The 24,082-nt window shown below is 37.1% G+C and overlaps 1 protein-coding gene across 1 annotated transcript; it reads left to right on the top strand.

Moving 5' to 3' along the window:
- The first annotated feature begins 571 nt into the window (after window positions 1-571).
- ARHGAP11A (Rho GTPase activating protein 11A) lies at window positions 572-23,087 on the top strand. The gene is made up of 12 exons (XM_053594943.1): window positions 572-1,384; window positions 5,407-5,477; window positions 7,935-8,031; window positions 8,439-8,692; window positions 9,275-9,438; window positions 9,884-10,030; window positions 14,844-14,918; window positions 15,447-15,614; window positions 18,091-18,220; window positions 18,683-18,791; window positions 20,985-21,123; window positions 21,452-23,087. The coding sequence occupies exons 1-12, from the start codon at window positions 1,256-1,258 to the stop codon at window positions 23,044-23,046; spliced, it is 3,078 nt and encodes a 1,025-aa protein (XP_053450918.1). The 5' UTR covers window positions 572-1,255; the 3' UTR covers window positions 23,047-23,087.
- The last annotated feature ends 995 nt before the right edge of the window (window positions 23,088-24,082 follow it).

The following is a 24,082-nucleotide window of genomic DNA, read 5'->3' as shown; positions in this document are numbered from 1 at the left end:
CGCTCTCCTCTCTCGACGGTCTTCATTGTTGTACTTAACTTCCTATGCAGTAAGATTTGTCCCTCAGACCCCCAAATATGAACCAATTCCCATGGCCGAAAGTTCCCACTAAAGGCTGCATATTGGGATTACTAAAACAGGCGTTTGTGAGTTCTGACTCAAATTGACTCATGTAGCGTTCCGTAGAACGGTTTCTCCGTTAGAGGGCCTTCAGCTTCTCCCGGTACGGGGGTGGGGAATGAAAACAAGGTGTTTATTGTATTTCCCAAAATACTGTGTTTTGTCTGCGGCGCAGGGCAAGTTGTTCAAGCATCCTTTAAACAGCATTGTCCTCCAAAAAATATGGCTATGAAGAAGCAAGTGAAGTTCATCTTTCTTTTCGCATTTCTTAGGTTTGTCCGCTATACTTTTCATGGTCTCTCCGCGCCCCCCCCCGCACCTTTCTGGTCAGGCAGCTCCTGGCCACCCTCTGAGGTCCTGATTTTGAAAAGAGAAGCGGGCCAATCAGATGCAGAGCTCTGTTTGGCGCTGCCATTCGATCCTGCGCTAGAAGTGCTGGGGTGACGGCACAGGAGGCTCCGGGTGTCTGCAGAGGAGGTGGGGCGGAGGCATGAGGCGGGCAGCTTGGCTCCAGTGAGCGCCCAGGATGTGCAGGCCTGAAGCCGCGGGCAGGCTGACGGGGGAGGAAACGAGCCGCCTGTGAAACGGGGTGACGGCGGCGACCAGCCCGGGCGGGGACCGGGACTGGAAGAGGCACCCCAGCAGCCGGCTGGTCCGGCGGCTAGGCTAGGGCGGGGGTGGGGAGGGGCACGAGAAACGAACGGTCGGTTGAGCCTGCCGGGGCTGGAGGGGTGAGGAAGCCAGAGCTAGCAAAGGGAGGTTCGAAGGAAAGGGAATTCTAAGTAGCCGGAAGTGGTGAGGAGCTGGAACAGGCGTTGGTGCGCGCAACAGAAGGAATCAGGAGGAAAGAAGTGAAGTCTAAGTAGCTGAAAGGATTGGGTGACCAGAAAGAAGGTTAGCGTAAGTGAAGGAAGAGTGAGGTGTGGCTGGATCAGAGGGCCAAGAGAAGAGGGTCTGTGTAAGTGCAAGAGGATCAACGATAGTAGAAGTGGCCGGAGCTCTGGGCCCGGGGAGTGCCAAAAGTAGCCGGAAGGCAGCGGAGCGGAGTGCGGACCTGAGAGTGTTTGGAATCTGCAAGACTTGGTGGCAAAAGAGGCTCAGGATCTTGCCTCGGAGAGTGAGCGACGAGTCCGGGATGTGGGATCAGAGGCTGGTGAGATTGGCCGTGTTGCAGCAGCTTCGGGCGGTCTATGGCATTAAGGTTAAGGGTGGCCGTGGGCACTGCGATCGCAAGAGACAGGAATCAGCAGCCGCGGAAACAGGGGTAAGTTCTGGACAAGGAGATTCAGGTTTAAAAAGGCACAGCTTGAATTTTCACTTATTACCGGGTCATGCTAAATGTTCATTCTGTGGTTAGATGTGTCTAACTCAATCCAGATAATCAATTGTTGATATTTAAAGTATGGCATTCTTGATTCTTTTCAGGAGTTTTTAATCCTTGAGAGGAAGTTGGAGGATTTACCAGCCTCAGCGCTATTGATCTTTCGGAGTAGATAATTCTTTGTTTAGGAGAGGAGATGATGCTGACCTGTGAATTGTAGACTGTGTAGCAGCATCTATGGCTTTACCCATTAGATGCCGGTAGTATCTCTCAGTTGTGACAATTAAAAATGTTTCCAGATATTGCCAATTTATTGTATTTTGAACAGGTTAAGACAAACTCTAGCTCTCCATCACAGTTCTGGGTTATGGTTTCTAGAGAGACAAGGGACCAGTGTATTTTCTAAATGGATTAGTAGATGAGGTGTGGCAGAGCATTAGAAATACGCTTCAGAGGCCGAGCTCTGTGGCTCACGCCTGAAATCATAGCACTCTGGGAGGCCGAGGCGGGTGGATTTCCTGATCTCACGGGTTTAAGACCAGTTTGAGCAAGAACCAGACCCTGTCTCTAAAAATAGCCCAGCTTGGCGGGGTGGGGGTGGGAGTGGGAGTGGGTGGGGGGTGTCTGTAGTCCCAGCTACTGGGGAGGCTGAGGCAAGAGGATCACTTGAGCCCAAGTGAGGTTGCTGTGAGCTATGACGCCTCAGGCACTCTACTGAAGGCAACAAAGTGAAGACTGTCTCAAAAAAAAAAAAAATGAGTTTCAGATAATAACTTCATATTCACCAATTTGAGAAAACAAACTTGCAGCTTGGCCATATTATACTTTTGAGACATAAAGCTATTTTTTTAAATAAATTGAGAAGGCAGAATGAAATGATTGAAAAGCTGTTGATGTTTTAGTGGTGGGGTAAAGGAATTTTGAATGAGATTTTAATGGTTCTATCATATCAGGAAGCTGTGAAAAGTAAAATAAACTGAACATAAAACATTTTATTTTAAATGTAAGTACTTAAAGAAGAAAACTAAGAAAAACAATATGTACACTTCTTAATACCTTATACATTCTAGAGAAATTGTTTTTGTTGTTTGCAAATTAATGGCAACAGGTGTATTTATATTTCAAAACTATAGTGACTTCTTCTGATTGTAAAACCAGCTTTCCAAGATTTCAAACCTAGAACCTCCATAGTCGACCACCACCCTACATTCACTTCCTCATTAAGTTGACCTAATTTTCAGAGATCTTTCTAGACCAGACATGCACATATGTATATCACTATAGTGGGACTAATTTCTTTTGACGGCCACCTCCAGATTTTGACCAATTGGTGACAGTCCCTTTACAAAGGTTCAAGGGTGGTCAATTTACCAAGGTTCTACTGTATATGAGAGAATTTATAGATGGATTTTTTCACTCCTTAACAAGAAAACCCACATGTACCTTCAGAGTGAGATAGACCTGAATTTGAGTCCTGCTCCACCCCTACGAGGTCTGTGAACTTGGCTTGCTTGTTTGAACTTGGCTTGCTATGGTCTGTAGATAGCCCTAGCACGGGTGCCTGTCATGTATCACTTATTCAACTAATAATAGTTATGATGATCCTGAGTTTACCTCTTAATTGATAGTCATGCTATATAAATTCAGCTAGAAACACACTAACAAAAATATTCTAATAAATATAGAAGATTCTTGTGTTATAAAAATAAGATCTAACAGCACAGGTAATTTGTTTGGAAAATCATTTCTTTTGCTCTTTAGCGTTTGTTAACTAATAGTACTTTTTGAGCTTTTTAAGATGAGTACTGTAAATCTTTTAAAAAATGATATTGTAAGTGATATTCTAATGTAAAGTTTAAAAAAGCATGTTATGAGAAATAATTATAGTTGTTATTTGTGAAGCCTATTATTAAAAATAATGAGACATAAAAAAACTCCTGAATTCCAGTTGTGAGACAGTTGGAGACTTTTTCCTTTTTTTTTTTTTGAGATGTAGTCTCAACTCTGTTGCCTTGGGCTAGAGTACTGTGGCATCTATAGCTCACAGCAGCCTCAAACTTCTGGGTTTAAATGATCCTCCTGCCTCAGCCTCTCAAGTAGCTGGGAGTACAGGAGCTCTCCACAACACCTGGCTAATTTTTTTGTTTGTAGTAGAGACGGGGTCTTGCTCTTCTTTGGGCTGATCTGGAGCTCCTGAGCTCAAGTGATTTGGCATCAGCCTCTCAAAGTGCTAGGATTCCAGGCGTAAGCCACTGTGCCTGGCCTGATTGTAGACTTTTTCTGACTTTAGCATCTGATTTATTTTTGCATTTTGTTTGGTTGCACATTATCAAGAAAATTCTAATTTATCCAAATAAAGGGGTTGCCCATACTAGCATTTAAAAAAAAAAATAGCTCATCTTGAAATAATTAGAAGAGCAACGAATATTCTTTGACTGCTTTACCCTATGTGAATCACTTATAAAGGGTTTTGTATGTTTTAATTCATTGTATTCTTCCTCTAACTCTATGACTTAGAATCTATGTGAGGATACTGAGGGAGAGAATGTTCATTTGATCAAGATAGAGCCTCTAGGAGCCCACTGTCTTTAGCGCTTGCTATATGGTTCTGTCTTTTCAGCTTGGAATCTTTGTAAATTAAATGGAGTCAAGTGCTTGAAAGAGGACTAGTAAAGTTTTGTTTCTGTGTTGAATTTTTCATAATACTGAGTGATTTCTTAATGTAAATAGTAAGGTGAATAAGATGCTCTTTAAACATAAGTGTTTCAAAAGTATTCACAGCAGATGCATCAAAATTAAATTAACATGTGTAAGATTATGTTGTACCTGCTTAATTTCATATAAGCAGAAATATACAGGCTTGAATTTACTTGTCAGTCCAATGCAAAGCCATGATCTTATTAATTAGTGACACATATTTAAGAAGTTCAAATGCATGCTCAAAGATAGTGGCAGATTCTTTACATTTCAGTGTGTAAAAAACACTCAAGTTAACTAACATACAGGCTTACTCCTGGGTTCTTCAATGTTTTAAAATTTCATTGTGACATTTTAAAAAATGGGTCTCCAAGTAATTAGATAAAATTCGACTTAATATTTGCTAAATCCCTGCCTTGTGTACCTCAGGACATAGTCTGAAAAGCACTCTTCTATAGAATATGGAAAAGATATTGGGTCTAAAAATAACCTCTTCTTATGTAATTTTACAGGGTACTCTATGAGTGACAGGAATTATTATTTTGCTTATCAATTGACTTAGCCTTTTGTATAAGTTAGTATTTATAGGGCGACCAGAGGAAAGTATATGGTCAATATTTATAAGATCATTGAAAGAACTTGTAGTATTTTTGGGGAAATGCTTGTATTCTAGCCCAAATTCGATTTAAGAACTTTCTGGCTAAGGACTAACTGAATTGATTTTTCATGATCAGACTGGAGACTGATTGAATTTATTAGATTGTTTGAGTGCACTGACTTTATTTCAGCCATTTTTGTACTCCCGGCACTTAGCACAATATCTAATATAGTAGTTACTTGTTTCCAGATTCACTTGAAATAATTGTTTTATCTTAATAGTTTATAGTTTATTTCTGCTATTTTCTTATTTCCTGAGGTTTTTTTGAGACAGTCTTACTTTGTCACCCTTGGTAGAGTGCTATGGCAGTCACAGCTCACAGCAACTCAAATTCTTGGGCTTCAGCCATTCTCTTGCCTCAGCCTCCCAAGTAGCTGGGACTACAGGCGTCTGCCTCAGTGCCAGCTATTTTTTCGTTGCAGTTGTCACTGTTGTTTTAGCTGGCCTGGGTCGGATTTGAACCTGCCAGCCTCGGGGTATATGGCTGGTGCCCTGCTGACTGAGCTACAGGCCGCTGCCTATTTCCTGAGATTTTTAATTTGGCTAATGTTTAACAAAATTTATATTATGGCTAATATTTGTGTTAGAGTAACTGAATTTGTCATTTCAGGGTAAAATATTTGGAGTACCTTTTAATGCGTTACCTCATTCTGTTGTACCAGAATATGGACCGATTCCAAGGTAAGCAGAATCTGAAATGAAGAACAGTAAATATTTACAACTGGCTTCAGCGAGTTTAAAAAGAAACAGTTGATTGACACACATTTATTTCAAATCAGCAAAGTATTTTACCTCTAAACATTAGCTAATATAAAATAAAAATTTCTTAACTTTTATGTATTTTAAATTTGTAATTTGTACTCTTTCCCAGGATTAACTTTTATGATCTAGTAACGAATAAATGTCAGAAATTAATTTTTTTCCTGTGAAGTCAGTTTTCAGTTCTATACCAATTCTTTTGCTATAACTCTGTATTAACTGAATTACCCATTCAGTAATAATTTTGATACTTTTTGTTTGTTTAATAAATGTTGGATAAAAATATTTAAGCTAAGATTCTGAATAAATACCTGTATTTTGCATGTAAAATGTGCTCCCCTGTATAATATGCACTTTTTTGCCCAAACTTTTGGAAAAATGACCATTAGGAAAGTAGTTGTCTCTTGGGTAGGAGAGGCGCATCTGGGGCTAATGCCCCCTTGGTAAACGTGCAGATCCCACAGCCATCCCACAGCCAAGCATTCTGTGAAAGCTGCCCCTTTCCTCTGTCCTGGGAGGCTTTCCCTCCAGCCATGTGGGGACCAGGCTTGTGGCTGGTGGGGCAGGACATTCTGAGGCCAGTTGACCTATAGACAGCCACTGGAATCCCCTGGGGTCCCCTCCACACTGCAGGCCTCAGTCCTCAGCCCTCGTCCCCTTGGCCTACCACCACCCCTTTCCCTGATTGCTGCGGCACTTTGGAGAGACCATTCTGCCCAGTCACACTGGGTCTCAGATCCTCCCAGACTAGAACTCTGTGCACCAGTGGGCTCCTGCAGGAGGGCATGGCTCCTCTCCTGAGCTGTACTACTCATGTATAATGTGCATCCTTATTTTTCCTCAAAAATTTGGGCAAAAAGGTGTGTATTATACACAGAAGAATATGGTATTATGTAACACTGTGTAACACTTAACTTTTCTATGCCACTTATTGTTTATAAGTAACCTTTTGAACTTAGTCCATCAGCAATTGCTAGGGATATTCATAATTTAATTTTTTTTAATTACTATGGGTACATACTAGTAGTATGTAAGAACATAGTTTTAAAATGCATGTAAGGAAACTATCTTATCTCTAATTCATTTTACTCTCTATCTAAAGTAGGGTTCATTGTTCTTGTCTAGTAATCTAGATTTTAGATGGTATATTATCCAAATGTATTTATTCAGTACCTTGTTACCTTAAGACAGTTTTTTCCCCATTGACCTTGTAGGTGTGAATTTATAATATTCAGAAAGTAGTCACTTGCTATTTTGTTTTTTTAAATCAGGTATGAAAGACTTGATTTTCCCCTTAATGAAAACCTATAATGATTTTTAACATTTGGAATTGCAATGCCATATCCCCTGGAATAACAACAAAATCTTGGTTGTAATTTCTTGGCCTAATTTTTTTTTTAAACTATTCTGTCAGTTACCTTCTATAAGCAGGGCTGACATTTAGCCACTGTGCACCAATACAACTGTATTAATTATTTGTAGCTTGTATCCATCTTAATTTGTGGGTCCCAGCTGTTAATTACCTAAGTATCTAAAGCCAACATTGATTCACATTATTGTTTAAAATAAAAGAAGTGGAGCACATATCGAAGAGAAGGAGGGTGAGAAAAAAATCTTGCCTTATGGGGTGGTGCCTGTGGCTCAAAGGAGTGGGGCGCTGGCCCCACATGCCGGAGGTGAGGGGTTCAAACCTGGCCCTAGCCAAAAACTGCAAAAAAAAAAAAAAAAAAATCTTGCCTTACGTTGGGGCAAATGCAGGAGATGATAATGTAAAGCTGTGTGCTGCGCAACATCACCCATGGAGAGAAGGGAGATAAGAGAAGGCAGCCTTGGACAGAGGATTGGGTTGTTGCCACATGTAGGGATCTAGCAGAAGAGTAGCTGACAGAAAAGGAATTTGAGAAGAACAGTAAGAGAATAGCAGGTAAACCCAGACAGTAGTGAAAAAGAGCGGTTTTGAGATGAATAAAAAGGATGCTCAGGTGTGTTACATGCTTATAGGTTAAGCAAGATGAGGACAACGAATTGACCTTGGATTTGGCAAGGCAGTGGCCACTGGTGACCTTGAGAGTTGTTTCCTTGGGTTAATAGGGATTAGATTCTGACTGGAGAGGGTTGAGTAGAGATTGGGATATGAAGGAGTGGAGTAAAAAGACAAGTTGTGTGCTCTGAAGGAAAGCGGAGAAGTAGAGTATAAAATTGAGTGGATACGTTGGAATTGGCAGGAGTGAAAAGATGGGCAACGTTGTCACAAAGACTAAAGGGATTTGTGGCATTAGAGCTTCTGAAAGGGCATAGGACTTGGCTTTCTCATAAACTTTAGCAGAAGAGGATTTGATGAGCTGCATGTCTGGCCACCTGAAGTAGTCTCTCTTTCAGCTTTCTTGTCGATGCTTGCACATCTTTACAAGAGCATATTCATACAGAAGGGCTTTTTCGGAAGTCAGGATCTGTAATTCGTCTAAAAGCGCTTAAGGTAAGCATATTCTTGAACTATAATGTTTCATTTTCCAATTTTATCTGTATGATTGAAATGTATAGAACTATTATATGCATAATAACAAATTAAATTTACAAATAGCTTTTTTATAGTAAAAGAATATTTTTCAAAAGAAATTACATATCATTTACATTGTGTTTTAAAGTTTGCCGAGTACTTTTAAATTCATAGTATAGTGGTTTATGCTATTCCTATCATCTGTTATATGAAATAAAAAAATGTTAAATTGTTTTTTAGCCCTCTGAAAAAATAGGGATATATATTAAAATGAGTTCAAAGAAATTTGTACAAGAGAGCTCTTCAATTAGAGTATAACAAATGTACTTGGTAGCATTAAACTCTTAAGTCCCCCAAATACTCAGATCATGTTATCTTTGTTTCAGAACAAACTGGATCATGGTGAAGGTTGCCTGTCGTCTGCACCGCCTTGTGATATCGCAGGACTTCTTAAGCAGTTTTTTAGGGAATTGCCAAAGCCCATTCTTCCAGCTGATTTGCATGAAGCACTTTTTAAAGCTCAACAGTTAGGAACAGAGGAGAAGACTAAAGCTACGTTGTTGCTCTCCTGTCTTATGGGTGACCACACAGTTAATGTATTAAGATACTTCTTTAACTTTCTCAGGCATGTTGCTCTTAGGTAAGTGGTAATTAAAACTCTTAAAAATTTCTAAAAATTACTACATTATTTTCTTACTATGAGGAGTCTGTCCTGGGTATTTTCTAGACTAGTATACCAATGATTTAACATTTTCTTACTGTCTTAAAGTCATTATGAATGCCTTGATGACTTATTAGTATTAATAGATTCATTGTCCACTGAATGGCTTCTGATTACTGTGTTTTAAAAGTATTTGTGTTTTGCTTTTCAAATTTTTGCCCTCTGCCTACTCTCAATGAGGCTGCTTACTTGAGATACAGGCTATCTTCTGATACTTTGACTTTTTTGTGTGGGTTTGGAAATCAGGTAAACATGTTCTCCTCGTGTGGAAATGCAAAGTGTGAACTCTATGGTTAGCATGATTTTTATGATGTATATTTAAATATGTAGCAGCTATATATTTCTGGTTCTTTTATATGTTCAAAACAGTCATGTAGATGTATAAATAAAGGGAAACTGTTTTGACTTGCATGTGATTGATAAAGTAAGAGGGCTTCAAAATGTGGTGAATGTATTAACTCTTTTTATCTTTGGCTCTAATAAAACCTTTTTTTACTTAAGGTCCAGTGAGAATAAGATGGACAGCAGCAATCTTGCAGTAATATTTGCACCAAACCTTCTTCAGACAAGTGAAGGACATGAAAAGATGTCTTCTAACACAGAAAAGAAGCTGCGATTACAGGCTGCAGTAGTACAGACTTTTATTGATTATGCATCAGATATTGGTAAGATGTATTAGCATTATTAAGAAACAGAATTTAGGGGCGGCACCTGTGGCTCAGTCGGTAAGGCGCCGGCCCCATATACCGAGGGTGGCGGTTTCAAACCCGGCCCCGGCCAAACTGCAACAAAAAAATAGCCGGGCGTTGTGGCAGGCGCCTGTAGTCCCAGCTACTTGGGAGGCTGAGGCAAGAGAATCGCTTAAGCCCAGGAGTTGGAGGTTGCTGTGAGCTGTGCGATGCCATGGCACTCTACCGAGGGCCATAAAGTGAGACTGTGTCTCTACAAAAAAAAAAAAAAAAAAGAAGAATTTATTTAAATGAGGGAGTTCCCAATTTCTTCCAAGTGAACTATGAAGACAACTTTTGAAAAATTTCTATGTTAATATTTAAACATTTTGGTTGGTTGTGGAGAAAGGATAATAATAGTCCTGTGAACATTTTCATTTAGGGCGTGTACCAGATTTTATCCTGGAAAAGATACCTGCTATGTTGGGTATTGATGGCCTCTGTGCTACCCCATCTCTGGAAGGCTTTGAAGAAGGTGAATATGAAACTCCTGGTGAATATAAGCGAAAACGTAGACAAAGTGTAGGAGGTAAGTGGCAGTTCTTCCATTTTATGGTGGTACAGTGATTTGTTTTTATCTAAAATGCTTTTGAACATAAATAGGCATAAACTGTATTATATGCCTATTTGGTGCTTATAGTTAGAAAGAAGGGACATATGCATTTGAAAAATTAAAAGGACAGTATTAAATGCTAAATTTTTAGCACAACAAAATATATTAAAAGGAGAAAAGTTCCCTTGATTTTAATGATCAGGGACTTTTCAAAGAGGAGACCAAACTAAACCTTCTTGAAGAAAGGGTAGAATCTAGGAGAATTGGGGGGACAGTAAGAAAACTTGTATCCTATTCTAGATGAGAAGGACGCCATGAAGAAAGATTTGTGTAGGGAAAAAGTAGTCTATGTCTGTGTGTAAGCAGGCCAGGGTGACTTGTGTGAATGGTTCATGGTAAGGATTGGGGTGGTGTTATGGTGAACTTGATGCCACACTAAAGAATAGACTATTAACCGAGACATTAGTGAACTATTAAAGGTATGACTTAATTAAAGCATTTTAGAAAATTAACTGATTTGCAGAATTGAGACTTGGAAGTAGGGAGAATGATCAGAAATGTGTGGCAGAATCCAGGTATGAGATCGTTTTTTGAACTAATTAGTCATATGAATTACTTAGAGGAGTGTGAACTAAATAATGAGAGAAATATTACCAAGGGAAGAATAAAAAAAGACCAAAAATTCTATCATGGTGGAGTTGGTAATACAGCTACTTATTTCCTTGATCAAGAAGACAGGCTGTTCCTTCTCCAATCACATTAGGAAATTTCTCATCTTTTGAGTATCAGAATCAATTGTTATTGACTATCCCATTCTTTTTTGCAGTTTTTGTTGGGGGCTGGGTTTGAACCCACCACTTCCGATATATGGGGCTGGTGCCCTACTCCTTTGAGCCATAGGCACTGCGCCAACTATCCCATTCTTTTTATAATCTTTTGGTTGACATGTTATTGCATTCTTGTGTTTATTCTTTACCTCCTACATAGAATTCTCTTGTGATTTCTGTGTTATTTTCCTAGGGCTGCCATGGCAAAGTGCCACAAACTGGGTGGCTTAAAACAATAGAAATTGGTCTCAGTTCTGGAGACTAGAAGTCTGAAAACAAGATGTCGACTAGGTGTCTCAAACCTATAGGAGAAAATCTTCTTGCCTCTTCCTACCTTCTAGTAATGGCTGTCAGTCCTTGGTGTTCCTTGACTTTACATCTACATCACTCCAATCTGTGCCACTGTCATCCCATAATGTCCTTCCTGGGTGTCCTTCTGTGTCCACATTCCCTTTTACAGGACATACTGGACTAAGGCCCACTCTTGCAGCCTCTTCTTAACTTGACTACATCTGTAAAGATGCTAATTTCAAGTATGGTCACAAGCACAGGTACTACATCTCTCTCAGATATAGATCATCTTTATTGCCCTCTTTCCCTTTGCAATCTCATTCACTCCTGTAGTTTCAGTTATCACATCTAAATAGATTATCACTAGATCTCTATCACCATTCTCTCAAAAATAGCAGTTCTACTTTACAAATGGCCAGATGTGACCAGCGAAGGCAGACATCATCATATCTGCTTTTCCTTGGTGGTTTATTCTTAAGGTTTTGAAATGACCATCTTCACCCTCTTAACTGGTTCTACGTGAATTCCATTTTCTTTTAAGAGCACCACCGTTCCCTAAATGCTAAGGTTTTAGACCACGGGTTTCTAATTCTTCCTTTTCAATCTACAGTCACACAGTTTTCAGGTTCTATAGGATTCTATCTCTGTGCAGTGTTTACTATTGTACCTTTATTATAAGAATCTCCTTCATGGTCTTCGTACTACTTTCTTGAATTCACCCTAGTTAGGGTGTTAAGGCTGACACTTCTAATGTGTAACTCTATTAAAATATCTCACATATATGCCCTTCAGAAACTTTCATTGATAACACTGTTATGTTTAATTTCGTATTAAAGGTCTGTCATAGGGCTGCTCTAGCATACCTGTCTACTATTCCTGTCTCTCCTTTTAGAAACCTATGCTTAGTCAAACTGTGCTACTTATTTATTTTCCACACACTTTCACTCTTATACTGTCTTGGTGTGATGTTTTTCAAATCATCTACCCCTTCAAATTGTATCCAGTTGCCAAGATTTAGGTTAAATGTCTTAGCAACCAAGCTCCTCTTTTCAATTTTTTCCTCCAGTGGGGAAATAATCTCTCTTCTGCTCTGACATTCTATACTATTTTAAGCTTTAAGAGTTATTACATATAATACTCTTTGAAGGTAGAAACTATGCTTTATACATCATTGTACCAGCCCTGTGGTTTTTATTGAACAGGCATAAACTTTTGAATGAATACATTATATCAAGTTATTAATAGTTGGCTTAAACTCAGAGACGCTTTATTTGAACACGTTAGGATAGCATTTGTTAAGTATCACTAAAATTCATCAATTTCATTAGCAAAACTGTTCAGAAGGTCTAGGCCATCAGTGTTTATTTTTATATTATGGCTGCCTTTGTGGTTTTTTTTTTTTAACATCTCACTTTGAAATCCAGAAGTATCTTGACTTTTTAAAAATTTGTGAAATATATATAAAACATCAAATTTACCATCTTAACCATTTTGAAGTGTATAGATTAAAAGAGTTACGTATATTCACTTTATGCAGTCCTGCACAACTTATGCTTTTATTTTCATAAATATTTGTTATGTGAATCAGTTATTCTAGTTTAATTTTATGCTAAATCTGACATTTCACAATTAATTGCCTCAGAATCTACACAGGATGCCATGAGCAAATTCTTGTAACATAAGCAAAGTGATTGTGTATTATGATTTTCCCATTTATGCCAGTGAACATGAATAAATGTGTGTATTCCTCCCTATTATCTTTGTGCCAACAAATGTCTTTCATAGATGGTGGTGCAGTGCAGAGCTGATTGATATAGTACTTTCTGAAATACTGATAATAAACTCATGAGACTATTAAAGGGATCAAGGGACCAGGTGGAGTGGTTCATGCCTGTAATCCCAGCATTTTGGAAGGTAGAGGCAGGAGGATCCCTTGAGTCAAAGAGTTTGAGAGCTGCCTGGCTAACCTAGTGAGACGTTGTCTTTACAAAAAAAAAAAAAAAATTAGCTGGACGTGGTTGTGTGCGTCTGTAGTCCCAGATACTCACGAGGCTGAAGTGGATGGATTGCCTGAGCCCAGGATTTTGATCTGTAATTGCACCACTGCACTCCTCTGCCTGGGTGACCTAACAAGACCTTGTCTCTTAAAAATAAATAAATTAATTAAAGGAATTGAGACATAATGTTTCCTTTTCTCTAAGTACACTAGTTAGTCTGAATTTTCAGTGTGGCCAATGATGCAACGCAGATGCTTTTGGAGTGTAGAAGGAACCGTACTGATTTTGCTGTGCAGTCCTAATTGTATGCTACCTACTGTGTGTGAATCTAGTTTTTGCACAGTTATTTCTTCTCTCTTTAGCTCTGGCTCTTTTCTTTCCCTTTTTCTTTTGTCTTTTTCTCTCCCATATTAGTTTGTTTAACTGCACCATTGTCATAAAGATTGGTTTTATTAGCCCTTACCTGCCAGTTAGAACATTGTCCATTGCCAGCTCTCTGATTTTTTTTTTTTTTTCTCCTGGCCGGGGCTGGGTTTGAACCCACCACCTCTGGCATATGGGGGCCAATGCCCTACGCCTTTGAGCCACAGGCGCCACCCCCCCGCCACTGAGGATTTTAATATTGTTCTCTAGTTGGTACCTATTTCACACAAGGGTGTAAGATTTCTCAATAGTACATAAGTAGTTGTGACTTAATTTACGTAACTATATTGAGTGGTATTTGGTGATCAATCAAATAAACATTGTGGCTGAAATTTGGGAGAATATTTTTGCATAAAACTATTCCTGTCCAAATCATAACAGTTTCCTAGCAGCTAAATCAAGTGTATATTTTTTAGGCCTGTATTCAGAATCTCTCCAACCACTTGGCTATTTCTTTCTTGGTATTTTTTTTCCTTGTGTTTTCTAACACTCTGCTTGTCTGTTCCCTCACCTCTTTGGTATCTTGTTTTACCTCATTTTCTGGATTTTCTTTTTCTGATCACTTCTTAAATATTCCACTCTTTCATGCTTCACCTTCTTCTCACACTTGGCTCTTTTTTTAAATGACCTCATTCACTTAAATTTTTAAAAAACTACTGTTTCTGGGCTGTTGGCTCCCAAATCAACTTCTCCAGGCCTGCTCTTTCCACAAAAGAATTTATATTTGGCCAAGCATCTCATAGGCCTGCCTACTTCTTCCTTGCAGAATTTCCTTTATCATTCGATGGCACCATTGTCTACTTAGTCATCAAAATCAGAATTTCAGGGGGCCTTCTCTGCTTTTTCCTCATCTCTGCATCCCATTGCTCACTAAGAGTTGTCACCATGACTTGTTAAATACCTTTATTTGCCTCCATTTCACTGCTCCTGCCTCTGTTCAGACCATCATCTTTTGCTTCAGCAAGAAATGATTTCCTCTTCCCTACCCTTTCTATACATTATACGTATTTGTATTACATTTCATTCTGTATTTTATGCCATTTTTAAAAGGGATGTAGAAATACAACCAGGGAATGGAATAAAAATATATTCCTTAGTATTTCTTCCTATTTTGAAATAATTCCTTAAATACCTTTAAAATTATATAAGGTGATAAAGTTAGATGTTAAAAGAAGGACACACATATCAGTATGTTAAAAATAAGTAAATGTTAAATTATAATTGATTAAATGATTATGCTTTGCATTTCAGATTTTGTTAGTGGAGCACTAAATAAATTTAAGTCTAACAGAACACCCTCTGTTACACCTCAACAGGAAAGAACTGGTAAGTATTTATTACATGTATTTATTGAAATTAAAATTTTTTTTTTTTTTTTTTGCAGTTTTTGGCCAGGGCTGGGTTTGAACCCGCCACCTCCGGCATATGGGGCTGATGCCCTACTCCTTTGAGCCACAGGTGCCACCCTGTTTAAATTAAAATTTTTATAGATGTCTACAAAAAATAATTCTTCCCTACAAAGTGATATATAGATTAGTTTTTGTTTCAATTTCTTGATTACAATTTCTTCCCTACATTAATATTCTTTAATGTGTATCATGCATCTTTGAATCTATTTGGTTTAAGTTACTGCTATTTCTGAAGTTTTGCATTGTTGCTGCTTCCTTATTTTTGTTTTAACTAAGTGTGCGTTTTAATTTAGCTATGTGACATATAGTTGATAATGTAAATATATCCCCGTTAATTTTTGGTTAGCCCTAAGTAATAGCTTTATAAGAAGAAATTACATAAAGCTTTTGTATTTTATCAACTCTGCAGGAGAAACAACAAATTGGTTTTTGGTATTTTTTTCAGCCCAGCTATCTGTATCACCAGTGATTCTTACACCAAATGCTAAACGTAAACTGCCAGTAGATTCATCTCATGGTTTCTCAAGTAAGAAAAGGAAGTCCATCAAGCACAATTTTAACTTGGAGCTATTGCCAAGTAATCTCTTCAGTAGCAGTTCTACACCAGTATCAGGTAGCAAATAGAATTTATATAAATGGGTTGTAAACATTAATATGAATGCTTATTCTAGGCAAAAGTCCCCTGCCTTTTAAAATATATGTAAATACTGGTTTACATATATAATTTGTATGTGTGTGTGTTTTATGGCCATGCTTATTGAAAGTTATGACAGAGTGGGGCTGGGTACAGTGACTCACATCTATAATCCTGGCGTTTTGGGAGGCCAACGCAGGGGGATCTCCTGAGCTCAGGAGTTCAAGACCAGCCTGAGCAACATAGTGAGAGAACATCTCTACAAAAAAATTAAAAATTATCTGGGCATGTGAAGTATGCCTTAAAGTCTCAGCTACTAAGGAGGCTGAGGTGAGAGGATTGCTTGAACCCAGGAGTTTGAAATTACAGTGATCTGTGATTGCACTACTGCACACTTTAGCCTGGGCAACAGAGCTAGACCCTGTCTCAAAAATATCCGTGAAAATAGCAAACAAGAAACCAGACCTTCTGTGGATAGCATCAATGCTGATGCTCAGGTTTTATTCTATTGGACATCCCAAATCCTACTTTAGTTGCATTTGACCTATAACGAAAGCTTCTTGCTGTCTTTTGCTGAGTGGAGGTTGCCAAAAGTTTGAGTGTCTCTGAATCCAGAGTGGGGGCTTTATGACTGTTACAGGTTACAGTTTTGAAAATGGGAGTATTTTTAAAGTTTTAGACTCAAGTACCTTTTATAAAAGCTTTAAAACTTTGTTTACACTATTCCTTATGGCATGTTTTCTAAGACCTCTTAACAGCCCAGCCATTTTTTCCCAAATTTACTATTATTCAAATATCTAATGTGCCCAACCAAAGCTTTGGAAAATAATAGGATATCCTACCAATTTGAAGACTAGATTTTTGTTAGTGTGGTTATAGGTTGAGTTGGCTGTTATAGCATGTGCAGAATACAAGTTAGCTCATATTAACCTTATGATCATCTAAAAATGAGATAATTTCTAAGCCGAGTGTCCTCTGTCTCATATCTCACGTTTAGTTAAAATGTGAATGATCTTTTAGAAGTTGAGCAGAATTATAGGTTTTATGATTCATTATAGTATAATGATAAGAACTCTGAAGCTTATGTCTATAGCTCATAATGTAGTTGTTTTGTTTTTTTGATATTTAAAAGCCTTTACAATTTAGAGGACATTTTCTAAATGGCAAATGAAAATTATAATCCCCAAGGAATGAACTTACTGATTCCTTTTCAAGAAAATTTAAACATTCAACAATAGTCCTATTGTTTTTAACTCATCATTTTTCTTTGACTCTACTTTCTCAGTCACAATTAAATAAATTCAAAATTGAAAATACAGGTATATAAAGGCAACATTAATCTACAGCCCATTAAGTATCTATTAATTTTTTTCTTATAAGTGATAAATTTATATTTTTCCATATATTCTCACTGTGCCTCCTGTGACTCCTGCACATTTTGAAAATAACTATACTGCAGTCCTGGAATAAAGCTACATTAGATAAATCATACTGTCCTCCAAAATTTTCTTTAGCCAAATGCACCAAAAAGTCACTGTAATGATTGTATTTCTTCTGTTTTCATTGTTGAAAAAAACATAAATGTTTCTGGGGAACTTTGAATTCTTTATTAATAACAACAATGAATTGAGAGGGTTAATGTTTGCTGAGTGTGTACAGGATATGATTCTAAATCGTAAGTCAAATGTATAAGGAGTCTTTGTTCATAACAATTTTGCTCTTCTCATAGTTTTTTTTACTATAGTTGATTTCATGATATAAATGGTGTTGAATTGAACTTCTGTTTTAACTTCCAGTTATTCTCATGTAATGCAGCAGTGGCCATGTGTTTAGGCATGGGTTAGACAATTAGTTTTTGTTTGTTTGTCAAAAATATTGGATAAATCATATTCCAGAGTCAGGTGGACAACAGTTGGCTATCAGGTACATCCTGGATAATCAGACTCCAACTTATTTGTCAGTAGCTTATTTTTGATAATAGTATTTACTTAATATTACATTTCACATACTATACTAAGTAGTATAACTTAATATTATATACCACATACATATTAGACACATTATATTCATAATAAAAATCCATTTTAAGAGTCTAAAACCATTTAGTAAGTGATGGGGCAAACTCAAGTCTGTCTCCAAAGCTTATTCATTTTAAAATCTGCAGTAGTACCTACTCCTTCCTTATCTTATTGAAAGAATTTAAATCACAACTCTTAATGTGAAAGTAATGCTGAATCTGACCTTTAATTGGCAACTTAAAAGTAGGAAATAGATAATATATTTTTAGTTGACTTGGGTTATTTGATACCTGAAGTTTCTAACCACAAATTAAGTGATTGCTGTTGTTGCTTGAGGATAGAAATTAAGGCTTTAAATCTAATTGCTGCTATTACTATTTTACATTTTAAAAGGAAAATAAGTATGTATGGTATATTACATGTGCTTATTTTTATAGTTCACGTTGATACAATCTCAGAAGGGTCGTCTCAGAGTTCACACTCTCCTGTAGCCATCAGTGGAAATCATTTGATTGGTACAGGTATACTAAGACGAAGTCAAAGGATTGCAGCCAAAAAAGTTTGCAGGTAATTTATTCAGAACATTTTGTTTTGAATATATATGTGACATATATATAATAAAATATTTTATTTGTTCTACCAAGAATCATAATTTTAAAAATCCCTTCTGCTTTTATAGTCTTGTTAATCAAATACCTACCACAGAAAGATTCCTAATTTGAGTTCACTTTACTTGCTCAAAATCCTATATTATGTTGATGGTATAGTTTTAAAGCATTCTGTTTAAAAACCATGAGTCTAGTCCAATGATTCCAACTTATAAGTGACTAACATTTATGAATAAACAGATCTTATATGTAAATACAGTGTGTTCACATACAGTTACTTAAAGTTTAACTGATTTTAAAAAATTATTACTCTGATCAATTACTAGCAGTATGATCTACTGTGAACTCTCTTAAATTGCATTTGTAAGAATTTCTCTGGTTTTATACTATAAACTGACATTTTTAATTTTACTCTTTTCAGGGTAGAATCAGGAAAAGCAGGCTGCTTCTCTCCTAAAATTAGTCGTAAAGAAAAGGTTCGAAGATCTCTTCGTTTGAAATTTAGTCTAGGGAAAAATAGCAGAGATGTAGTAAGTATCTTCTGTTTCATTGATCTGTTTATTGATGCTATAGAATTGACACAAAAGGCCCTCTTGATCCTGCCTCCTCTCTAGCTACTATTCCATTCTCTTTATAGCAAACTCTGTGTCTCTAGTTCTTCTTGTTCTACTTCGTTTAAATCAATTCCAGTCAGACTTGGCTCCTAATACTCTACTGGAACTGCTCTCATCAAGGTCACCCATGTATTCAGTGATGCTCAAACCAGTGGTCAAATTATCAAACTGCTTAGTCCTCTTTCCTTCTTTTCTTTTCTCTCTCCACTCAAGATGGTCATCAGCTGTAGACGTTATTGACAGGCTCAGTTTCCCACCTGAAATCCCTGGGATCAGAAGTGTTCCAGATTTCATTTAGTTTTTTTTTTTTTGGAATATTTTCATTGTATATATCAGTCTGAAAATCTGAAATGCTCCAATGAACATTTTATTTGACCATCATGTCAGTGTTCACAGTTTTGGATTTTGGAGAGTTTTAGATTTTGGTTTTTCAGATATAGAATGTTCAACTTGTGTTTACTTAAAACTTCCAAGTTAAGTTCTCCATCCCAAAATGATCTCCTGAACAACTTGCCTATTTCTTAACATCTTTCTGTTTGACTTCCCTACTTGGGTATCTTCCCTACTTGATATACAGGCCAATGTGTACCTTGTCCCCCATAGAACTTCTAAAGTGCATCTCTCTGCCCCCAGCGTCCACCTCCTCTCTCCCCCTGCCAACAAAAGTTCTAACTGCAGTTTTCCTTCTCACTTATGGCAACTCCCTTTTCCAATCATTTAGGTTTAAAAACCATGATGGCATGCTTTCTTTTCTTTTTTTTTTAGGTTTACAATTTTTTTTTTTTTTATTGCTATGGTGGTGTTCTTGGTTCATTACTTTCTGTCATACACCATCATGTCTGATCAGTTAGAGAATCCTGTCTAATTTTGCTTTCAGAGGCTCTCCAAGTTGACCAGTTTTCACTAGTACTACTTTTTCCATTTCTCAAGTTCTGTCATCTTTCAGCTGGATTACCACAGGGTGCTCTTACTAACAGGTCTGCCTTTCACTACCCTTGGTGCACCACTGTAACCAAATTATCCTTTATTTTATTTATTTTGAGACACAGTCTCACTGTGTCACCCTCAGTAGAGTGCCATGAAGTCACAGCTCACGGCAACCTCAAACTCTTGGGCTTAAGCAATTCTGTTGCCTCAGCCTCCCAAGTAGCTGGGACCACAGGTGCCCGCCACCACGCCTGGCTATTTTTTTTTAATTGCAGTTTGGCTGGGGCTGGGTTTGAACCCACCAGCCCTGACATATGTGGCCGGCTCCCTAAATACTTGAATCCGGCGCCGAGCCCAAATTATCCTTTAAACCCAAATTAAGGCCTATTATTTCTCTGCTCAGACCCTCCAGTGATGACTCATTTCAGTCTGAATAAAAGCCACAGTTCTCAGATAGAGCTGTAAGGCTGTGATCTGCTCCCAGGAGCTTGCCTCTTCAGTCTTTGCTCCTATCCCCATTGCACTCTCTGCTCTAATCACCCTGACCTCCTTGCTATTTGTGATTATGCCAGATTCTTCTACAGCCTCGGAGATCACACTGGCATTTTTCTCTCCCTGTAGTGCTCCTTCCCCATTAAATCTTCATAGCTCATGCCTTTTTTGTGCTTTACTCACAAATCATTTTCTCATCATCCTATTTAAAATTGCACCCTAACCCTTCACCATTTTATATCCTTCTTATCCTGTTTTACTTTTCTCCATAGCACTTTTCACCTTGTATATTGTATTTATATAACATAATTTGTTGTTCATCTTATTTTGGTCTAAGTCTCCCATCAAAATAGAAAGCAATAAGGGTAGAGTTTTGATCTGGGTTTTTTGTTTTCCATGATATGTGAACAGGCCCTGGCACAGGGTCAGCACAAGAAAATTTTTTAAATTAATGAATATGCAAAGATGTTTTTATTTTTCAACTGGTAGTTAAGTCAGATAAATGATTACAATTTTCGTTAGTAAGCAAGAATATTTGTATTTGTTATAAAATTATTTCTCAATTATATGTGCCTTTTTTAATCAGTTGTAGATTTTGAGTATTAACAAAAAATTTACTTTGTCTTAGTATTTTCAGTTAACTAGGCTTATTTCCTAACCACAGCTTTTCAATCTTCCTTTTCTGTGCAGAATGGGTGTTCTGGTGTCAATAGATGTGAAAATGTTGGCCAGCGACTTGCAAATCAACAAAGTTTAAAAATCAGAATTGAATCTGTAAAAGCAGGTCTGCTTTTTAGTCCAGATGTTGATGAAAGGTTACCAAAGAAAGGTACATTTACATGATACTGTTAGAGTTTTACTCAAAAATCCTGCTTCAGCAGCTTTTTTTAATGGTAAAATATATTAAGTACTTTATTTTCTAGAAATTAAAAATTCATGTTTGAATAGTAAAAAATTTGTATTCCTGTTAACAGTTGGAAAATTCTTATACATGTAAATATAAAAATGACTGACATTTTATGTTAAAAATTATTTCTTTTAACACAAATCTTTAATTTATTGGACTGCTTAGTGTCTTTATTTCCCATGTGTTTGAATAGTATTTTAAAATATAGTTGGATACAAAGGATTAAAAGCACTGAACTACTTTATTTTAGGTTCAAAAAAGATCAGTCAGTCTGAGGAAAATTTATTAACTCCTGAGCGACTAGATGGAAGAAATTACCGGATGTCTTGGACAGGACCTAGTAATTCAAGTTTTCAAGAAATAGATGCAAATGAAGCGTCTTTAATAGTTGAAAATCTTGATGTAGAAAACTCTTCTTTGGAGCCTGATAATATGGTTGAAAAGTCACCTGCTACTTCATGTGAACTTACTCCCTCCAGTGTACCCTGTAAACATAATAGCAACATAATGGGAAGCTTCCTTAGTGGGAGTGAAAATAACTTAACCACAGAGACTTTGGTGAAAATTCAGAAAGCATTTTCTGAATCTGGACATAATCTTCATGCATTGATAAATCATAGGCAATCATCAATAACTAATATGGAGAAAGTAAAATTAAATGAAACATCTTACATAGAATATAACCCAGAGAAAAATCTATTTGAAACCACTGATTTGACTATAATAGAATCAAAGAGAAACTGTGACCACCACACTGGTGAAGATGAACATCGTATTTCAGAAGGAGAGTTTTCATCACATCAAACTCAAAAATTTGATAGAGAAGCAGCTACAAATTGTTACTCAACTCGGGTGAAGGTGGAACATGAAATAGACGTTTGTTTGAATATACCCAAAGATTATTTCAATAAGCATGAATTCTCCAGTGACAGACAAGTAAAGAAACAGCCATCTCCAAGGGACAAACTAAATACTGAATTAAAGGAGAATGAGAGTATGATTGACGAGAACTCACCGAAATGCATAGCTTCTACAGAAGAGGATGCTAAATCCTTTTCCTCGCACCAGAGTACACATATTATAACAAACTTGTCAAAACCTAGGCCAATGAGAATTGCTAAACAGCAGTCACTGGTGGAAACATGTGATAAAACTGTTCCTGAAAGTTTACAAATGACAGAACATGGGAAGGTTTCAGATCACATACAGTGGTTTAACAAGCTTTCCTTAAATGAATCAAATAGAGCAAAAGTTAAGTCACCTCTTAAGTTCCAGCGTACTCCTGTCCGTCAGTCTGTCAGAAGAATTAATTCTTTATTGGAGGGTAGCAGACAACCTATAAGGCAGAAGTTGGTGAGTCATGCTGATGCTGCTTCTCCTCTGGTTAAATCAGTAAGCTGTGACAGTGCTCTTCCCTCTTGTATAGAAAATACATCAAGAGACTCCTTTGCTTTGTGTACCAAATTATGTCCTAAAGAACAGAAGTCTACATCGTGTGAACAGTCAAATGTTGATGCAATTTCAAAATCAAGCATCGAGTTAACATCTAAATTTTTCTTAAAGAGCAAGAGACACCCAAATTCATTGAATGCTTCTCTTGGGTCTGCTCAAGTATGTGAACAGGAAGTTATATCTGATGGCCAAATTAAGTTTCCCTTGGATGACCTGACTAATCATGACATAGCGAAATCTGTTAGAAATGATAATATGGGCTTTTCTTCTGGGATAAGTAAAAGGGTCCTTAGGAAACCATCTGAAAGAGAAAGGGTCTGGTATAAAGGTTCTCCAAAAAATCCTATTGGAAAAGCTCAACTACTACCAACAAGTAAACCTGTAGACTTGTAATGGGTAATACTTGTCATTAATGTAAATAAAGTGAACAACTGATGATATGACTTGCAGGATAAAACATGTGTTAATTTGTAGCTCAGGGTGACTGTTAAGCAATAGATTTTCTCTGAAACATCTTCACTGCATAAAGAACTTGGATTTCTACACTTGTACAAATAACTACCCCTGTATTTTGTCTTAATTATGGCAGTATTTAAACTTTAATTTTAGACTTTACCTTCTTAAAGAAATTGTTGTCTAGCTTTACAGGACATTAATTTTTCAAGATTGCATGATTTTTATGTGTGATAGGAAAAGCAGAACAAGTTGTGCCCATTTCCTGTTCCTCCGGCATAGATAAGATTTCTACGATAAATTTGTAGTGTGTAAAGGGAAGAGATAAGCCCTGTAAATCTTATGTTGTGGATTATGTTAATTGATGTTGTTGTCTTCACTGAAATCCCCAGAAATTAATTTGCTTCAGTAGCATTCTAATTATTCTAATTTGGGGCAGAGTGATTTGGTTTCTGTCGCCTGTAGATGTGCCATGTGTCCCCTTGAACTGAGGAACAACGGCTAAGGCAGAGTAATGACTAAACTGTGCTCATGAACTACGATGTAGAAGTATTTGATGACTTTTAAGCCATAATATGTTTTTAAAGATAATTTGCACAAATACATCTGTATCTGTTTTGTCCAATGCAGAAATGGAAGTTATTTAAAGAAGAATGATTAAACTTGAAAAAGATTGAATCAAGGTGTTTTCTTATATGTGGATGCTTGGTTTTAGAATAGTTGATGCACTTCTGTACATTTTACTTGGATAAAAACCTATGATGATTTTGTCTTGTGTGTAAATGTTATTTATTTAACATAGACATTAAAAATAACCTTCTGGAAATTACTTGCCTGAGGCTCTAATGAAATTCAAAGTGCTATTTAGAATATGCACAAAATTGGCAAGCAAATCTGCCTAAATTTACATTTTAAATTGTTATAAATTACAAATTGCTAAAGAAAGAGTATTATGAACAGTAGAGCATATTTTCTA

The sequence above is a fragment of the Nycticebus coucang genome, chromosome 6 (assembly GCF_027406575.1).
Source record: "Nycticebus coucang isolate mNycCou1 chromosome 6, mNycCou1.pri, whole genome shotgun sequence".
NCBI lineage: Eukaryota > Metazoa > Chordata > Mammalia > Primates > Lorisidae > Nycticebus > Nycticebus coucang.
Note: the sequence above shows the minus strand (reverse complement) of the source record. Positions and strands in the feature narration are given on the sequence as shown.